Source organism: Neovison vison, chromosome 11, assembly GCF_020171115.1.
Source record: "Neovison vison isolate M4711 chromosome 11, ASM_NN_V1, whole genome shotgun sequence".
NCBI classification, from domain to species: Eukaryota; Metazoa; Chordata; class Mammalia; order Carnivora; family Mustelidae; genus Neogale; species Neogale vison.
The window spans coordinates 103,065,361-103,083,409 of record NC_058101.1 but is presented as its reverse complement, the minus strand read 5'-3'; the positions used below and the strand labels follow the sequence as shown (position 1 = coordinate 103,083,409).

The window sequence follows — 18,049 nt, the reverse complement described above, 5'->3', positions numbered from 1 at the left end:
TTGAAAAAAAAAAAAAACAAGTAGAAAATCTAAAAAATGAAGTATGACATCACCTGTAAAAATAGAACAAAAAGAGAAATAGAACCTGAAATAAAACATTTTTTTTTTAAGTGTGAAAGTAATAAGGAAAATATTAACATCTCAAGAAATGCACTTCAGGAAACTCCTAGAATATGTGTTTCACTGACACAAGAGAATAATAAGAAAAAGGAATAAGTGGAATCTAACACAAAAGGAGGTGAAGAAAATTCTCAGTATGATGGCAAAAGAAATCTCAGCACCAGAGCTAGGCAAAAGGCCTAGAAAGCATTGAGTCATTTAGTTAAAGGTCAGAAAGCCCAGGAAAGATTTTCAGGAAAGAAAAATGAGACTGATTACTTAGTAGTTTTTATACAGTAGAAAGTTATACAATAGGGCATTTTACAAAGCTTTGAGTAGGGAGAGGCTTGAGTGTTTAAAAAAAACTATATAACACGCTTAGCTCAGCAGTGAACAGTATATATGTAAAGCAACAATAATAAAGACATTACATAAATAAAGTTGGAGGTAGTATTAAGAGCATGGTAAAAGGGAAAAGGATTAAGTATTTAAAAAAAAAAAAAAACCCACTTCATCAAGTAAAACTTCGTCTTCCATAATGGAAAATCAATAGATAATGTCTAATATTTATAAATCAAGGGATAACAATCTGCACTTATATCAAAGAAGTGCTAGATTTCAGGAAAGAAAACCAGTGAGTTGAAAAGCATTGGCTTTGGTTGCCAGATGTTCTAGGGGTGGAAGAGTGTACAAAACAAAGGACTCTTTGTTATTACTGTAAAGCCAATTATCTGTCATATAATTGCACAAAAGTTTTCAAAGGGATTGGGGAGAGAACATGAGTGCACAGTTAGGACCACACCTACTTCTGTCTAAGATAATTGATTAAGAATCCTTCTTTGAGAAGCAAAGGTTCAGAGCCTAATTGGGCTGGGCAGATTTAGAGATCATCCAGTTCATCCTTCTCATTTTACAGATGGAGCAGTTGGAGCTATCTGTATCTACATAGGAGCAAAGCAAGTTAGTGAGAGAGCTGGGCCTGGAATCCAGTGGATGACTTCCTGTTCAATCCCTACATCTCAGAAAGGAGCAAATGAGAACATGGAGAACTAGAGCCAAGTTTGTTATCAGGCAGTTTGAGTTTAAATCTTGGCTTCGTCACTTGTGACCTCAGACCAGGTCTTGCTGGTTGGGTGACTTTAGACATGTTATTGCAAATGGAGATAATAAGAGCTACTTGACATATTAAACTAAGATAATAATTGATTAAATAAAAAAATCAATGTAAAGATTTTTTTAAAAATATTTTACTTATTTACTTGACAAAGATCACAAGTAGGCAGAGAGGCAGAGAGAGGGGGAGGCAGGCTCACCGCTGAGTAGAGAGCCTGATGCGGGGCTCGATCCCAGAACCCCAAGATCATGACCCGAGCCGAAGGCAGAGGCTTAACCCACTGAGCCACCCAGGCACCCCCCAATGTAAAGATTTTGACATCTAGCAGATACTGAATACATGCTAGTTCCCTATCTTCTTGTAATTTCAGAACATAGTAGGACCAATGAAATGAATAAAAGAGAGGGGATGTATTTGTAAAGAGTAGTTATCTAGGATGGAGGCCTCAAACTGTCTGAGTAACGGTCTTTGATTTGCTCTGTGACCTGGAACAGGTTACCTACCCTCTCTGGGCCTCAATTTCCTTATCTTAAAGTAGTACCTACTTAGATATTTGCAAACCTCTGTTCACAGCAGCACTATTCCCAATAGCCAAGGGGTGGAAGCAACTCAAATGTCCATGGACAGATGAATAGATAAACAAAATGTGATATATATACATATATGTACATGTATCATATACATACATACAAAATGTGATATATATGTATATATACACATATACACACAAAATGTGATATATAACTTATATATACATATAATTTATAATTTATATTATATATATACATATATATGTGTATATATATATATAAAATTTAGCCTTTGAAAAAAAGGAGATCTTATAATGCTACAACCTGGATGAAACTTGAGGATGCTAAGTGAAATGAGCCAGTTACAAAAAGACAAATACTGTAAGGTTCCTCTTATATGAGGTATCTAAGGTAGTTCCATGCATGGAAACAGAAAGCAGAATGATGGTTACCAGGAGCTGAGGGGAAGCAGAAGAGGGAAGTTGCTGTTCAGTTGGTATGGAGTTTCAGTTTTTTGTTTTTTGTTTTTTTTAAAAGACTTTATTTACGAGAGAGAGGGAGAGAGAGAGCATGAGAGGGGAGAGGGTCAGAGAGAGAAGCAGACTCGCTACTGAGCAGGAATTTCAATGCGGGACTTGATCCCAGGACTCCAGGATCATGACCTGAGCCAAAGGCAGTCGCTTAACCAATTGAGCCACCCAGGCGCCCCTGGAGTTTCAGTTTTGCAAGATGAAAAAGTTCGCAACAGTGTGAACACTTAAAAATTGTTAAGATGTGGGGCGCCTGGGTGGCTCAGTGGGTTAAAGCCTCTGCCTTCGGCTCGGGTCATGATCTCAGGGTCCTGGGATCAAGCCCCGCATCGGGCTCCCTGCTCAGCAGGGAGCCTGCTTCCCCCTCTGTCTGCCTACTTGTGATCTCTGTCTGTCAAATAAATACATAAAATCTTTAAAAAAAATGTTAAGATGGTAAATCTTGTATATATTTTTACCACAATAAAAAGGTAAACTAAAAAAGTTATACTTAATTTTGTAGGGTTATTGTGTTAAATGAGCAAATACATGGAAAGCACTTAATGCCTTACTCAATAAATATTAAATTTTATATTATTACTAATATTAGTATCACTGTATTTCATGAAAATGCCATCTGTTCTTTTGCCTGAGTGCTTGTTACTTCTTTGCTTTCTAAACTCTCTTCTACTCTACAAGGCCCTCAAATGCCACCTACTCCAGGAATCCCTGCCTGAGTTCTCCCCATCTGAATATGCCCTGTCCTTCCTTTGATGTTTCTGTTTGTATTTTTTCAGTGGCACTTAACGTATTCTGTCTTGTATTAGACAAGTTTGTGTACTGTTTGTGTCTTGTTGTATGTGTAGTGTTTTCCTCTTCTTTGTATCCCTGGTAAATCACACACATGAAAGACATGATATTTTATGAACTTTATGAGTTGTTTCAACATATATGATTCCCAGGTTGAGTCGATTAATGTATTAAGTAGTTTGGATTCCGTTGTTACTATGACAGAACATACAACAGGGATTATATTTCTGACTTTTGCATTCCTAGTCACCACCAGACAAAATGCCCGGTGATTGTTGAATGAGTGAATGATGACTGAATGAATAAATTCTGCAATTTCTAGGACTGTAAGGAGTAATTATAGGCCTTTAGTGATTAATACAAGACAATAGCAAATTACTGAGCAAAATCACCTTTATGTTGCTGTAGAAGCTCTCTCCATCAGTTGTCATGATTTTTACACTGTATTTCTTTTAATAAGGATTGAAATAAGACACAAAAATTGCAATGGTTAATATGACTCTTAAAGCTGAAAATATATAGGTTTTCACCTGCTTTAGTTTTCTATTTCTCTTGTCAAAAAAATGACCACAAACTTAGCAGCTTAAAATAACACCAGTTTGTTATCTCACAGTTCTATAGATGAGAAATCCAGATGGGCTCAGCTAGCTTCTGTGCTCCAGGTGTCATTAGGTCCAAGTCAGCTGCTGCTTTGGTGTGGCTCTTATCTAAAGGCTCTGAGGGAGATCCACTTCGGGATGATTCAGGTTGTCTGGAGAATTTAGTTCCATACATTGTAGGATTCAGGTTCCAGCTCCTTCGCTGGCTCAGCCAGGATTCATTCTCCACTTCCTAGAGCTACCCATGAAAGCCAGCCATGGTGGTTCAAGTCATTCTCTTGCCTCAAATCTCTGACTTTTCCTTGGGCTTCATTTCTCTTGCTTCTGGTCTGAGAAAGTTCTCTACTTTGAAGGCCTCATGTGATTCGATTGAACCCACCCATGTAAATCCAGAATAATCTTGGTATTTTCATGTTCTTAATCTTTAATAACATCTGAAAAAAGTCCTTTTGCCATGTTGACAGGTTTCAGATATGGGCACGTAGATGCATTCTTCCTCCTACACCATCCCAGTCTCTTTTTTTCCCTTAAAGTTTGTTTACATGACCATGTCATTTCTCCTGTAGAAATTCCCTCAATTTGGATTTTGCTGGTCAGATCCCCCTGGTGTTGTATCACATATTACCCTGTTCCCAAGATTGCTTAGAAGTGGGTGCTTAGATCTAGATTGTAGAAACATAATCAGATCAGGTTTACTTTGGGGTAAGACTGTATCATAGGTGGTGGTGTGTTCTGTCAGTAGGCACTTCCATCTGGTTGTCTCTTGCGCAACCTTAGCAGCATTTGTGGTCATTGACCTTAGCTCTATTACTTCAGCAAGGATTGCACAAGGGTGATATTCTTATCTTATCATTCCATCTTCGTTTACTTTTCTTTATTAACTGTTCGGTTATGCAGAGGTACAGTCAGTAAATTAGGAAAGACCGGATAAAATTTGATTCTTCCCCTGTATTTTCTGGATTTTAAAGTGAGTTGGTTATGTACTGAAAGTGACCAGGTTTTTTTTCCCCCCAGTATGATTATGGACTCATCTGTTTAATGTTTGAAATGCTTAGTATTACTGTATTGCACTTCTTATTCTTGCTGATGCTCAGATGTCTGTTCAGTGGGAGTCTCTTGAGGTTAGCTCCTGAGTCCTATCGATAGGACATTAGTAGTATTTCATATCTCCGTGCTTTCCATATAACACGATGTTCCAGCTCATCTTACGCATTTCCTGCCTGCTACCTGGCAGTGGCTATTCCTTCATGCAGCTCTAAATTGTTTTTAAATGAAAATGCTATTTTGATTACCACAATTTAGGTACTGGGGATAGTCATTGCCACTGGTTTGGTCTTCCAGGATTTACTGTGGTCTGAGCAAGGCAATTTTTTTTTTTTTTTTTTAATCATCATGGGTAAATACTGACACTTCCAATTTAAATTCAGGACTGTGGGTTTTTTTGTTTTTTTTTTAAGATTTTTTATTTATTTATTTGACAGACAGAGATCACAAGTAGGCAGAAAGAGGAAGGGAAGCAGGCTCCCTGCTGAGCGGAGAGCCCAATGAGAAAAACCGGGATCATGACCTGAGCAGAAGGCAAAGGCTTTAACCCACTGAGCCACCCAGGTGCCCCGAGAACTATGGGATTTTAACTTAGCCTCACTTAGCTATCTCATATCTCTTTCTTCTTTCTCCTATACTTTTAAGGAAAAAAAAAAAAAAAAAGCTCTGTTTCCTAATGGCACCATTAGCGTATTTCTTATTTGCTTTATCTCACAATATACACATTTGAGTCTTAAAACAAAAATACAGACACCAGTGATGGTTACTGAAAATAGTTTGAGAACTCTTTTAACATTATTTTTCACTTAATAATCTCTACCATGGCCCTGCAGAGAAATGTTCCTCATTCCTTTTCAGAACTTCAGAGCAAGCCGCGAGTCCTCTTTCAATGGAAAATTGGCTTGTTTCCATCTTGTTGTTATTTCAAATATTGCTTCAATGAATAAATCTTTTTATGTTTTGGCCAGTGTCTCTCTTGAACAGATTTTTAGAAGTGAGTTCGCAAATTACTCATGTAATTTTGCTGGATATTGCTAAATTCCTCCTTCATGGGGTTGTGATGTTTTTATATTCCCACCAGCAATGTATGACATTATCTGTTTCCCCATACCCTGGCCCATAGATTGTCATCAAATTTTAGAATTTTGCCACTTTAATGGGTGATAAGTAGTATCTTAATGTAATAATTCTCAATAATTCTGTTATATGAATATGAAAAGGGGATCCATAAATATTATTTGATCAGTTTTCCTAGAACGTTGTTTAGATTATATTCATATAGTATTTGAAAGAATGTTTTCGAATATGTTTTTATTTAATTTTTGCAACATGAACAATATTGAACAACTTTGGTTTAAGACAATATTCACATATTTTTGTTTCTGAATTTTCCAAATCTTTTGTCCATTTTACTATCAGATTATATACTTCTCTTTATTTTCAGAAACTTGATATGTATTAGGGATATTAACTTTTTGTTAATGCTTTAAGTTGCCAATTTTTTTCTCACTTTGTCATTTGTCTTTTTATGTATGGTTTTTGTTTCTTTGCCATCTAATTTTTTTCGTTTTTGTCAAATTTATTAACTTACTCTTTATTATATATAGAATTTCAGACATAGTTAAGTATTCGACTCACCTAGGTTATAGAGGAATTCATTATTGGTTGTTGTTGTTTTGTGCTTTAAAATATCTAATCCATTTGAAATATACTATGTGTGGTGAGAGGAAAAGATCTCATTTTATTTTTCATATGGCTGTCAAGTTAACTCAACATCACTTATTAAAAAGCCCATCTTCTGGCACTAGATGACTTAGTTGGTAGAGCATGCAACTTTTGATCTCAGGGTTGTAAGTTCTATTCCCATGTTGGGAATAGAGATTACTTAAAAATAAAATCTTTAAAAAAGTGAATTAAAAGTACGTCTTTTTCCCAGTGGTTTGAAGTGCCACATTTGTTTTATGCTCAATGTTCATATTCAGATTGTTCTATTGATCTATATCTCTCTTCGTTATTTGCCTGATCTTTCTGATCTGCATTTGGTAACAATGGAAATTAGGAGCATATGAAACAATAAAACCTTTTAGGACTAAAATCCATTGGGTAAACAGTTCTTAGATTTAGTTGTTCTGTTTCAATGAGGGAAATAAACTCATTATTTTGCATGTAGCAAAGGGAGTGTGAACCTAAGTGAAGAGAGATTTATAAAAGTAAATTGTCCATACTTTTAAGATTCTTAAAAGAGTTTTGCAGAGAAGCAGCCTGATGTAATTAACGTATGGGTTCAGGCTCTGGGGTCAGGATCCTGCCGCTAAGAATTTGCTTTGTTGTGGGCATGTTCTTAATTTCTCTGAGCCTTAGTTTTCTTACTTCTAAAACAGAGATAAAAATCTTTCAGGGCCCTTGTAGGCATAGAAAGATCTGCATGCCTTCGCCCAACCTAGTGTCTCCACATAAAGGGCACTCAGGGAGTGTTGGTTCTCTTTTCTTCCCCTCCAGGGGAATATGCATCTACAACTTTAATGGTGAGGTTTTCTCTAGCTACTCATGAAAATAAGAACTAGCCCGATTTTTACCCTGCAAAGCTGATTAAATAAAAGGGACAGATGAAAAACCAAAGTTCTTTACTTGCAGTTACCCAGTAGTGGCTGCCTCCACCGAATGGCAGCCTTCCCAGGCTCGATTTTCAGAGTGAAAGGGGATTGACAACAACCACAGGGACCATTGACTTCTGGACCATTGACTTCTAAATCAATATAAGCCTAAAAGGAGGGGAAATTCAGAAGGATTGAGAGCAGAAATCATGCTTTCCTCTTCCCAATACAGCATAGCTTTTGGTTTTCCAGTTTAAGAAGGGAATCTAACTTACGATACTCACATTCAGAAATTTCCAGAAAATCTCCTCTTCACTCTGAAAGACCCTCTCTACCTTGAAGTTGTCAGAGATCTGAGCATATTTCTGACAAAATACTATATTTTTTTAAGATCCCCATATCAGATTTTTTTTTAATAGGGTCCTGTTTTGCTTTATTTAGCCTAATAGTTTTCATAATTGTCTACTTTAGATTGTGTCACAATATAGGTATATTTAAGGAATTTGTTTTGAAAACATATCTTAAGATCATTTTTAGGGATTTTTTATGAATTATTGAATTCATAAATATGAATTATGTATAAATTATTATTTTTATGAATTATATGACCTGTTATATGAATATGAAAAGGGATCCATAAATATTATTTGATCAGTTTTCCTAGAACGTTGTTTAGATTATATTCATATAGTATTTGAAAGAATGTTTTCGAATATGTTTTTATTTAATTTTTGCAACATCATTGTTATATGTCAGTACTGTTAACCATAGTTTATAGTTGGGCAGACCGAGGCCCAAGGAAGTTAAATTTTACATGGCCCAGGATCTCATAGGCTACTACAGTTTGAAACTAGACATTCAGATTTCAATCTCGTGTTCTTGCCACAATGCTACAACTGAACTAAATTAATAATCACCAAGAGCACCAGCTTAGACATGCATACATATTGAATTTTCCATATTTAACATCATGTCAGATTTTCCATTGAATAAATCTTATGCTTCTGTTGCAGCGTTCCATTTGTAATCTCTCAGCCTTGCTTAGCTTTCTTAATTAATATGAATAGCTGACTAGCCCTTTGGTATGTCCAGATGGGAACTATCTAAACTATTATGGAATAATGTTCTGGTAACTTGAAGCCTCCAGGGGATCAGTCCTCAGATCCTCACAAAGAGTTAAAAAAAAAAAGGAAAGAAAGAAAGAAGAAGGCACCGAAGCAGGAGTGCTGGTGAGGCAGGAACTCAGTGCTGACGTCTGGTTTTGTTTTCCAGGTGGCACTGCATGCTTGCGGAGTGGCCACAGACATGGTGATTGAGCACTGCATCAAAACCCGGGCTTCCTTTGTCACCTGCCCTTGCTGTTACGGTTTCATTCAGAACACCTCAAAGTTTCATTTTCCCAAAAGGTGAAATGTCGTGTTCGCCCTAAGGCCCCAATGTGGGGAACAGAACTAAAGCACGAAACTCCTTTGAGCCCTAAGGCCCCAATGTGGGGAACAGAACTAAAGCACGAAACTCCTTTGATAACAAAGTTGCAGTGAGATTTCAGTTTGAACTCACTTCCTCTTTCCACAAAGGCAGGTGCTGTTTAGGAGTTACGTAAGGAAGGGAAGCTCTCCTCTCCGGCTGCTCCTTGAGTTTTCTCCTGCATCTAGCTCCTCAACTTTAGAAGCGAGTCTGTCTGAAAGTGAGCTGACTAGAAATCTGAATTTCTAGTTCGGCATTTCTCATCACCTATGAGAGGCAGTGGGTGCTGTGGTTAAGCGCTTAGGACCTCCTCTGACTTTTTTAAGTCGTGTCACCTCAGGCGATTAACTTCAGCTCTTTTTGCCTACATTTTCTCATCTACAAAATGAAGGTTATAATAGGAACCAACTCAAGATTTTTGTGAGAATTGAATGATGTCTATCTAAAGCACCTAGAAGCAGCATAGAGTAAGCATTCAATAAAATGTGAGCTGTTGCCAGGTACAGTATTTTTAAATACTGCCCATGAGTGCTGATGTTTCTGCAAGCCGGACAGCCATTTCAGTCCTTCTTATCCCACCTCCAAGAGGGAGACATTTTACTTCTCACCCCTTTGACCTAACCTATTGGAGGGATAGTGTCATGGTGTTTATGACATCTCTCTGAACCATAGTTATTGAGAATCATGCTGATCATTTTAATTATAGAATAGATTAAATATTTTGTTTTAAAATTGTATTGTCTATCATAAAAAAGACTCTGGCCATTTGCATGATTACTTTTAAGAAATCTTAGAAAATTCCCATCAGAATTTATATTTAAAGGCATCTGAGTAAAGTAATAAAGTACAAATAATAGCCTTCTTTTTCTTTGTCTTTGGTTTTTTTCTTTATTTTCATTGTTTTGTTCTTTACCACAATTTGCAACTAGCTGAGAGAAAACCAAAGGAGCTTTGGAAAAGCAAATAAGCATAACTTAAGGTTTATTCAATAGCTAAAATTTCACTCTGCTCTGAATCTATACAGATACAGACCAGCAATAAATCTGTAAGTCTAGCACTATAAAGATTTTTAAGAATGTTAATTTGAGTTATTTAGCCTCTCGCTTCATTTAGTTGATTTTAAAATCTTACCTTAGTGTCTGTCAACTTTTTCTTATCTCTGTAGGTTTATTGCCATTTTCTCCTTTTGTCATTGGAAGACACTCCCAGGCCATTATCCCCCTGCCTTTAGCACCCCAGTGTCAGGTGCCAGACAACTACGGACAGCCCCTATCCCCAAAACCACTGGCATTATCCAAACTACCCAGTCCTAAGCTTGCTCATCCTGCCTTATCATCTCTTCCTATGGAATCCCTAATAAAGGCTCTTGCCCACATTGTATCCCACTCCCTCTGTCTCCTATAGCCCTGGTGCTTCCCATGTGGCCCTGTGTGGCATGGCATGCCCTCTCCTCTTGGGAACTGTTGGGGAAAAAAACTATCTTTTCAATGGCAAATATTTCCTGATCTGTTAGCCTCACCATACCTAAATAGTAGTAAAACCTACATTTTAAAACCCCTGGATCTGTGTGCACCCATGTGGGGAAGAGGAAAAAAAAAAAAATGGTTGTGCATCTCTAATAGTGTAAACAATCTTTGAAAATTTTTTCAAAATTAATAGCACATTGAGAGTATGTTTTTTACTTTTAACAGAGACATTTCAAACTGGCATAGCTTTTAGTTTAAGATCACGTTATATACTCCTCAGATAAAATACCTACTTTTGTTTATAGTTGCTTCTGTATTTCTATAATATCATAGAAACAGAGTATTTCTGCTCCTAATCTTTGTTATCTGGATTCCTAATCTTTGGTGTTTAAAATAACTTTTTTTCTTTTCTATTTCAGTGAACAATTCAAGAAAACGTTATCATATAAGGTAAACTTAAAAAATTCTAGACATATTTCTAATATACTTTTTATTCCTTCTTTGTATTTTTCCCCTCCCAAATTTCTAATGGGATATATAATCTATAGTTATCTTGGAATTACTCATCAACATGTAATATTGGGAGTGGGTATTTTTTTGTGTTTTGTTTTGTTTTGTAAATCAAGATTCAAGTTCAAGTAGGTGGCAAGATCTGTGAGGGGTCTGAGAGTTTAGCCTGTAAGCTCCCATGCTAGCCTCCCACCATTTCATGGATGCTGGCAGATGGCAGACACTCTGAGTCAGACACCCGGCAGGAGAACCCAGGCTATCCTCATTTTTGTCCTGACTTCCCGAGACCCAGTTTCCACAGGGCAGCACAAAAAGGGCCACACGACCGCTACATGCACAGTGAATTACATTACAGGAGAGGGAAACTGAGCTTAGGAAACCCAGATGTCTTAAGATTTAATCTTTAAGCAAGCATTCCTGCCCTTTGCTCCAGAGCGAGACATATGTATTTTCCAAAGTTGCTCACTATATAAACATCTTTGAGAAGATACTCTAGAACACAGGCACACTTTTCTGTAAAAGGTCAGATGGTAAAAATTTTAGGTTTTGTCAGGCACTTAAAAACCTCCCCACTATTCTACTTTGTCCTTGCCATTCTTGTTGCTTTTGGTGGTGGTGGTGTACAATCCTTTAAAAATGTAAAGACTGTTTTTAACTTCAGAGCCGTAGAGAAAGAGGTCATAGAGTGGATTTGGCTTATAGGCTGGAGTTTGCCAAGCCCTTGTCTGGAACAAAAGCAGTGCCTCTACTCATAAGGCATGAAGAAACACAAGAACTGTTTCTCAGCAGTAGTCAGAACATTACATAGTTTTGGGGCATCAATCTGAGCAAACTAGTTTCCAGTTTCCCAAATATCACCAACTAATTCGTCAATAACATGACATAATGCAGTCTAGAACATGGTAAATGATACTTGCCAGAAATATATGAATAATTTCATTAAAACTTGATAAATCAGATTCTTAGTTCACTTCTTGCACAGACACACTAAAAATATATAGTCTCATTTTACATGCCAGCCCCACCTTTCAAGATTTTTCCTTTCTCCATCCAACAGTTAAGTAGTGGGGGACAGTGACCTAAAAATGTTCATTTCTACCACCTTGGCACATATATCTCCTTCACCTCTACTTTATAACCCTTAAACAGGTACCTCCAACTCTATTTCCCACCCTCCATTCCCCACCCCCACCCCTTCTCCTGCTCTGACCATACACAGAAACCTACAGAGGAAGAATGCTGATGCCTTCATCCAGAACCAGATTTTCCTGGTCTTTGCCTACTGGATTTTAAAGTTTGTATGTCTTAGGGAACTCTAAGGTTTTTTGGAAAATCAGGACCCAGGGAACTTTATCTTCTAAGATTCAAAACACCTTACCTTTCTTTTATAAGACCCTGCCAATAAAGTAGACAAGGAGTTGGAAAATAAACAAAAACTAGGCCCCTGTTTTTAATGCTTCTTTGAGAGATGCTAGCTAAAACCAAACTGAGAAGATGCATGGAAAAAACCTACATCAGTGAAGAGGTCGGGTGCCACAGTCTCACGGGCTAGAAAAGAGTATAACATTTCTAAAGAGTAGCAACAGGGCGCCCAGGCTCTTCCAGAGAGCAGAAAACTCACGGGTACCCAGCTCACCTTTGTCTACTCCTTCTCCCACACCCCCAAAAGCTGCTTGGCCATCAACCCTTTTGAGGGTCACAGGTATTAAGGCACCAGAGAAAGGTCTGAACTTCCTGGATACTGTGGCAAGATATTTCTTAACTGAACCACGATAGGTGGGCTGCCAGGCAGAACTAAACGGAGGCAGTGCCCAAATATCTTGAGAGTTACACTGGAAGTGTTTTTCTCCACAGTTCAGTTTAGCCAGAAAACCTTGAACTGACTTGTTGCTCTGTGCCTTCCCTTTCCAGAATTTAACTTCTAGTGGGGAGAACACATCCACAAATAATTCCAGTAAAATGTGGTGAAGACACCAAAGGTGATTGCCTCAACGTTAAGAGATCTTGACTTTCAAACACAGTGAAGACAAAGGGCATGCTTTTTCTGGCCTTTTCTTCAAATTCTATAATTCTAAATCTTTCCTCTGCCCTTTTGTTGATGCCAGTTCATGGCTGCTTAATACAAGATACTCATTTGAACCATTTATTAGTGTCCTATCCATTGGCCGCTAAATTTTATAGTGAGCATTACAATATTGTTGTTTTAATGCATAAAAGTTGAGACAGAAGTAACCCTTCACAAAAGAACCAAGATCACACAGTCACCTCAATTACCTTCTTTTAAAAAATGGAAGCCTCAAGTTCAATGTACAAAAGACTAATGGGGACAAATGAGCAATCAGAGTTCAAGCCTTTGGCTAAGCTGCCAGGTGAGATCATTTACACACAGGGACCCTGGCATCTGTTCCAAGTGAACAGCCATCATGGGAGTACCCCCATTCTGCCCGAGCACTCACCTTTGGCTGCTCACAGATTTCAGAGCCCTGTGTGGACTCATCAGCTCTCTGCCCCTATGAAGGCTTGTTCTTTTTGCATGAAAGCAGTCTTTCCTAAAATGGTCAAGCTGAACAATAATTTTCCTCCCACTCGCTCAGGTTATTCTTATGGTTGCCCTTAAAGTAGAAGTAGATGCCCCTCCAGCAGCCCTTTCGAGTGAGTGAGCCAGCTTCCTTTCCTCTAGAGGGATAAGGGAAGAGGCCAGAAAAGTGTCCGAGCAGCCAGCACTCGGCTGGGTATCCCAGAGAACCACAGACACACAGAACCCACGTGTAGTGATGATCTTCCCCAGTACTTCCTTTTCCCCTGGCAGGAGGAAGAAAAGCCACTTCAACTGTCTTCTTGGAACCATGTTCCTGAGATTTAAGTTTTATTAAAGGAAAAATAGAAGTGACTTTTTGGTCTTTTCATTTAACACGTGATAATCACACACTGTAACCTTATTTTTGCTCAAAGAAACTGGCTTGGTGGCCAGAGGCTTTTCCTTGCATCCATTCTTAAGAACTGGGTTAGGAGAACAGTCTCCTTGAAAGGGGGAAATGTTACTGAGTACCACTTCCTGAAAGTGTGTTTCTTTCAGACGTATTACTTGTGCAGTACTTTATTCAGTTAAACTGTAGATCTCCAGAAAAGTGAGGTAGTTTTAATAATTTTTACAGTTTTGAAACAGAAGATTAAAATAGACCCACATTCTATTGCTTTTTCTTTTAGGAACACATGATTCTGTGCAGATTTGCGGATCAGACAGCTGTGCAGCTTCCGCCCCAACGAAGACTCGTAGGTATGTGTTTTCACAGAGCAGCTGGCGAGTAGATTACATACACTATGCCTAGGAATGAATGGACTGGCTGTATATGGGGAAAACTGGTCCATTTATCCACAAGACACTCAAGTCTGTTTTTCCCAGAAAAGGCAATCCATGTTGAAAAGGGCTTTGTAGGTATAAGAGTATTTTATCCCATTTTTGTTAACGTTAATACTTTTACATTCGTCTTCAGTATTTGTATGTTGAGCAGAATTATGTGAAATCTCTTTCTCATTGTTATGAACAAACCGAGGGATCTGTCAAAAGCCACAGAAGAAAATATAAAGATGGAAAAATCAACTTTGCATGCCAACATTAATTTGTTAAAATATGTATAAGCATTTTTTTCTTGGGAAAAAAGCATACTTGTATATAGTTAATCATAGACCAATTTATTCAACATCTGTAATAGTAAATATTACCTTAATTGGAAGACCTACAGTAGCATTTTAAGTCTAAGTAATGCATTTATCCAAGAATTTACTTCAGAAAAAGAAATAACATTTCGAAGGACAATAGCAGCTAAAAGTTAGTGCACATTTAAGTGCTGAGCTAAATGCCCTTACCGTTATCTCAGTAAATTCTAATGAAAATATTATTTAGGAGTGGGACAAAAGCTTCTCCAGGATCTTTTACCTGGTAGATGATGGAGCCGTGCTATGAACCCATATGAAGGCTAGGTTCCAAAATTAGGGCTTGTGAAAATTGAGTGGAGTCAAAAATAATATTAAAAATTATTTAGAAAAGCCCCACATTGGAGGCCACCATAGTACATCGGAAAACAGATTGCTTTTCTTTGGCTGAGCACCAGATGTGATAATTAGCTTGCATCCAGGGACTGTGTTGTATGAGAAGTAGTTATCTTCAAACCCTAAAGTCAAAGCCAGCAGAGCAAGATAGACACAGAGGCACATCTGAGACTTGAGGCTAAACAAAGAAGTGATTTCCTCCTCCTTCTCACACTCCAGAGCATAAACATATGAAGCTCTTTCTCTCTTACATGCTACCTCTCTCTCTTTCCCACTCTTTTTCTCTTCCACCTCCCTTCCCCATTCCCAACACTCTGAGCTAGTTGTCTGTACATTTGAATGTTCAGGAAGAGCTAGAAGGGAAGTTGCTGGAGTTGAAGAGGAGGGGGGAGGGGAAGCACTTGGCATGATCACTGCCATGAGGGGAGGGAAGGTCATGTTCCAAGTCACAGACCCCATAAAATGTCGATGTCTGGACTTTGCATGGGTCATGCTTTTTTCCTGTGAACATTTTAGGAAGCTTCCGAGGGCCCAGAAGGTAGTAGACTTACTAACAACTGAATTTCAGCTGTAAAGATACTTCTTCGACATGTGAAAACATGCGATTCTTTTACGTAATAGAAAAGGAGAAGTTAACTGGACTGGGATCGAAGCCAAGGATAAATGAGCCTCAGTGTAAACCCAGGGTGGGTACTGAAGGAATGCAGGGCGTCTATTTTGACAGAGAATGTTTCATTTTGAACTGAGGACGGGGTTGGGGTGGGGGGAGCCTTTACAGATGTCTTAAAAGATGAACGGTACTTTCAGGGAGAAAAAGAATGTCAGCTGCACAACTGTAGATGAACGGGAAGGGGCTGGATGGGGGAGGGGTGGTGATCTCACCTAAGTGGAATTCAAGACATCTCCTTTTTATATCATTTCTAACACAGTTCATTCTTTTGGGCATAGAGACTTTTAAGGAAAAAGTATAAAGTAAACATTTTAAATCTGAATATCTCATTGCCAATTCTGACTTACCGATTTCATGTTCAGTCTTTCTGTGAGTGTTCTTCTGCCTTCCACAGAACTTCTCTGTTTCAGTTATCTGCCTTCACTTCTACAGCTGTTCAATTTTAGCAGCTTCTGTGGGCATTCAAATAAATTACTGAAAAATACTGTTTAGTCATTATTCTAATTAGGGAAAATGGAATGAAGTTCTGCATAGTCAGTAGCCTTTTGGAAAATGAAGTTTGTATACTGAATTTAAAGAAACTGAACGTATAAAAGTGAACCATAGCTTTGAATATACTCAATCCCAAATCATTTTTATTTCCAGAGCTACCTTTAACATAGAAATCTGCATTTGCCAAAGGAACACAAATTAGCTGCTTTGCTTGCCAGTCAGGTCTTCTCTTTTGTTTTCCGAAGATTACAAGGAAAATTGAGTATCACTATTTTATAGGCATGCAGGAGTTCTGAAAATTGATTATATTACACTCACCATACACATCCACCTAAAATAACCAATTAAGAATTTTCTCAAATATCTTCCATTTCTCATTTTTCCTTGTCCTAAAAATTCCAGGTTCAACTGTAGCGCGTCTTTCAGATGTCTTTTTGTTAGCATGATACTTTAAATATTATGAAAGATAGATGTTATTTTTTTCACAATATGACAGGTAATACATTTCCATAGAGAATGCAGGCACAAGGTCTTTAAATGTATTTTTAACCAAAGTGGGAAATAGATCTGTAGTCTGTATTTGAGATCTACTTGTAAACACATTTTTTTAAAGTTAACATTCTTAAATTGTCAGCAGAAGCAAATCTGTGAAATGTTGTATGTGATTGTCTTTTGTCCATACTGATCAAGAAATAGGTAGACAGACGAAACAGGACTTAGGGGCAAACAGCATGTTCCATATACTTGTAGGGTTTGTCACCCTGTAGAGTCCCTTAGACAACTGGAAATCGCACTGTTCCTTGTAGGGTGTCTCACGGTACCGTTTTACTGTATTTTAGGAAAACAGTGCATGTGCCTAGTGGATCTGGATCGAGCAAGAGCTGCAGAAGAACGTGGTTACTGCGTTCAAGTAATATCCATGGAGCCAGAGAGCTGCTCTCCCAAAAATAACATGATCGTGGGAGTCCCCATTTAGAAGGAGATATTCACCTTTGATGGTTTTGCCACCCGTCTTCATGATGAAAGCCCAGTGGCACTTAGGAAGTTCTTGGCATAACCAGACAACAGCATTCGCCATCTTGAACTTATCGTGCTCAGGAAGGGAAGCAGCAGGAAAATCACAGGAACAAAGACTGCCTGCAAAGCATCACAAATGCTCTTATAATGTATGATTAAAGGACCGCTGGTTTTCATAGTGAGAATCAATCCCCTGAAGTCTCAGCTGCCAACAGAATAACTCTCACCAGTGAAGCTTCCATCACTGGAATAACAATTTCCTTCTCCGTTCACAGCTTTTCTGCTCTTGCCAATTTGACGTTCAATTCCGAACAGTGAATCGAAGCCTTTGTAATCATTGCAGCCTGTATGATTGTTTAGATATTCAAATGGAGACCAAAACTAGACTCAGTGGGGTTGGTTGGTGGGTTGGTTATATTTTTAACAATTGTGCTTTTTCTATAATTTTTAAAAATAACTACTCAGGCAGCACCTATATGGTTAAATTTTTAAGCCGAGATGAGTTGGACTTGTGTTTCATTTCATATACTTCTTTAAATATGTTTCCCATAAATTACCAAATGAGATCATCACTGGGTCAGACATTTTATATGAAGACATAAAATAATTGCAGAAAATTTCCCATTGTGGGGATATGTAATTTGGACATAAATTCCAACTAATCAGTAGATACATTGATTAATTAATTCCAGTTTATAAATAATTATTGAGGATCCATTATTTTCAAGACCCTGGCCTAGAATCTTCTAAGGATACAAAGATGAGTTGCAAGAGACATGATGCCTTGCCTATGGAATAAATCATGTAAAAGAAAAATTGATGAATTAGTTCCTTGTCATAATATAATGTATGGTCACTGGATTTATTTTCCAGATACGAATCATATTTTTTAGTTACATTACTTTGGTAAAAATTACTGAATGTAGATTAGAGTTAGGAGAAGTACAGAGTTTGGAATATTTGAATATTTCTCCCTTCTCACACTTCTCCTCAGCCCAGCAGCCAGACTTTTTAAACACAGATGACATGCCTTTCTCACGTGCTGCTAATTATTTAACTTCTATGTGCCCTAGGTTAT

The 18,049-nt window shown here is 37.8% G+C and overlaps 1 protein-coding gene and 1 long non-coding RNA gene across 5 annotated transcripts in view; one reads left to right on the top strand and one right to left on the bottom strand.

The window, feature by feature from the left end:
• The window catches only part of GSTCD (glutathione S-transferase C-terminal domain containing), a 125,342-nt gene extending 107,551 nt beyond the window's left edge, over positions 1–17,791 (top strand). For all 4 annotated transcript variants that reach the window (XM_044224358.1, XM_044224356.1, XM_044224357.1 and 1 more), the window contains exons 9-12: positions 8,572–8,705; positions 10,652–10,682; positions 13,950–14,019; positions 16,794–17,791. In XM_044224358.1, the coding sequence (XP_044080293.1) occupies positions 8,572–8,705; positions 10,652–10,682; positions 13,950–14,019; positions 16,794–16,930 (372 nt within the window). In that variant the 3' untranslated portion in view covers positions 16,931–17,791. The remainder of the gene's footprint in view (positions 1–8,571; positions 8,706–10,651; positions 10,683–13,949; positions 14,020–16,793) is intronic.
• On the bottom strand, positions 13,995–17,026 carry LOC122889306. Its single transcript, XR_006380871.1, has 3 exons — positions 16,945–17,026; positions 15,810–15,914; positions 13,995–14,300 (listed from the first exon to the last, which is right to left on the bottom strand). It is a non-coding gene; the product is annotated as an uncharacterized LOC122889306 (long non-coding RNA).
• Positions 17,792–18,049: the final 258 nt, after the last annotated feature.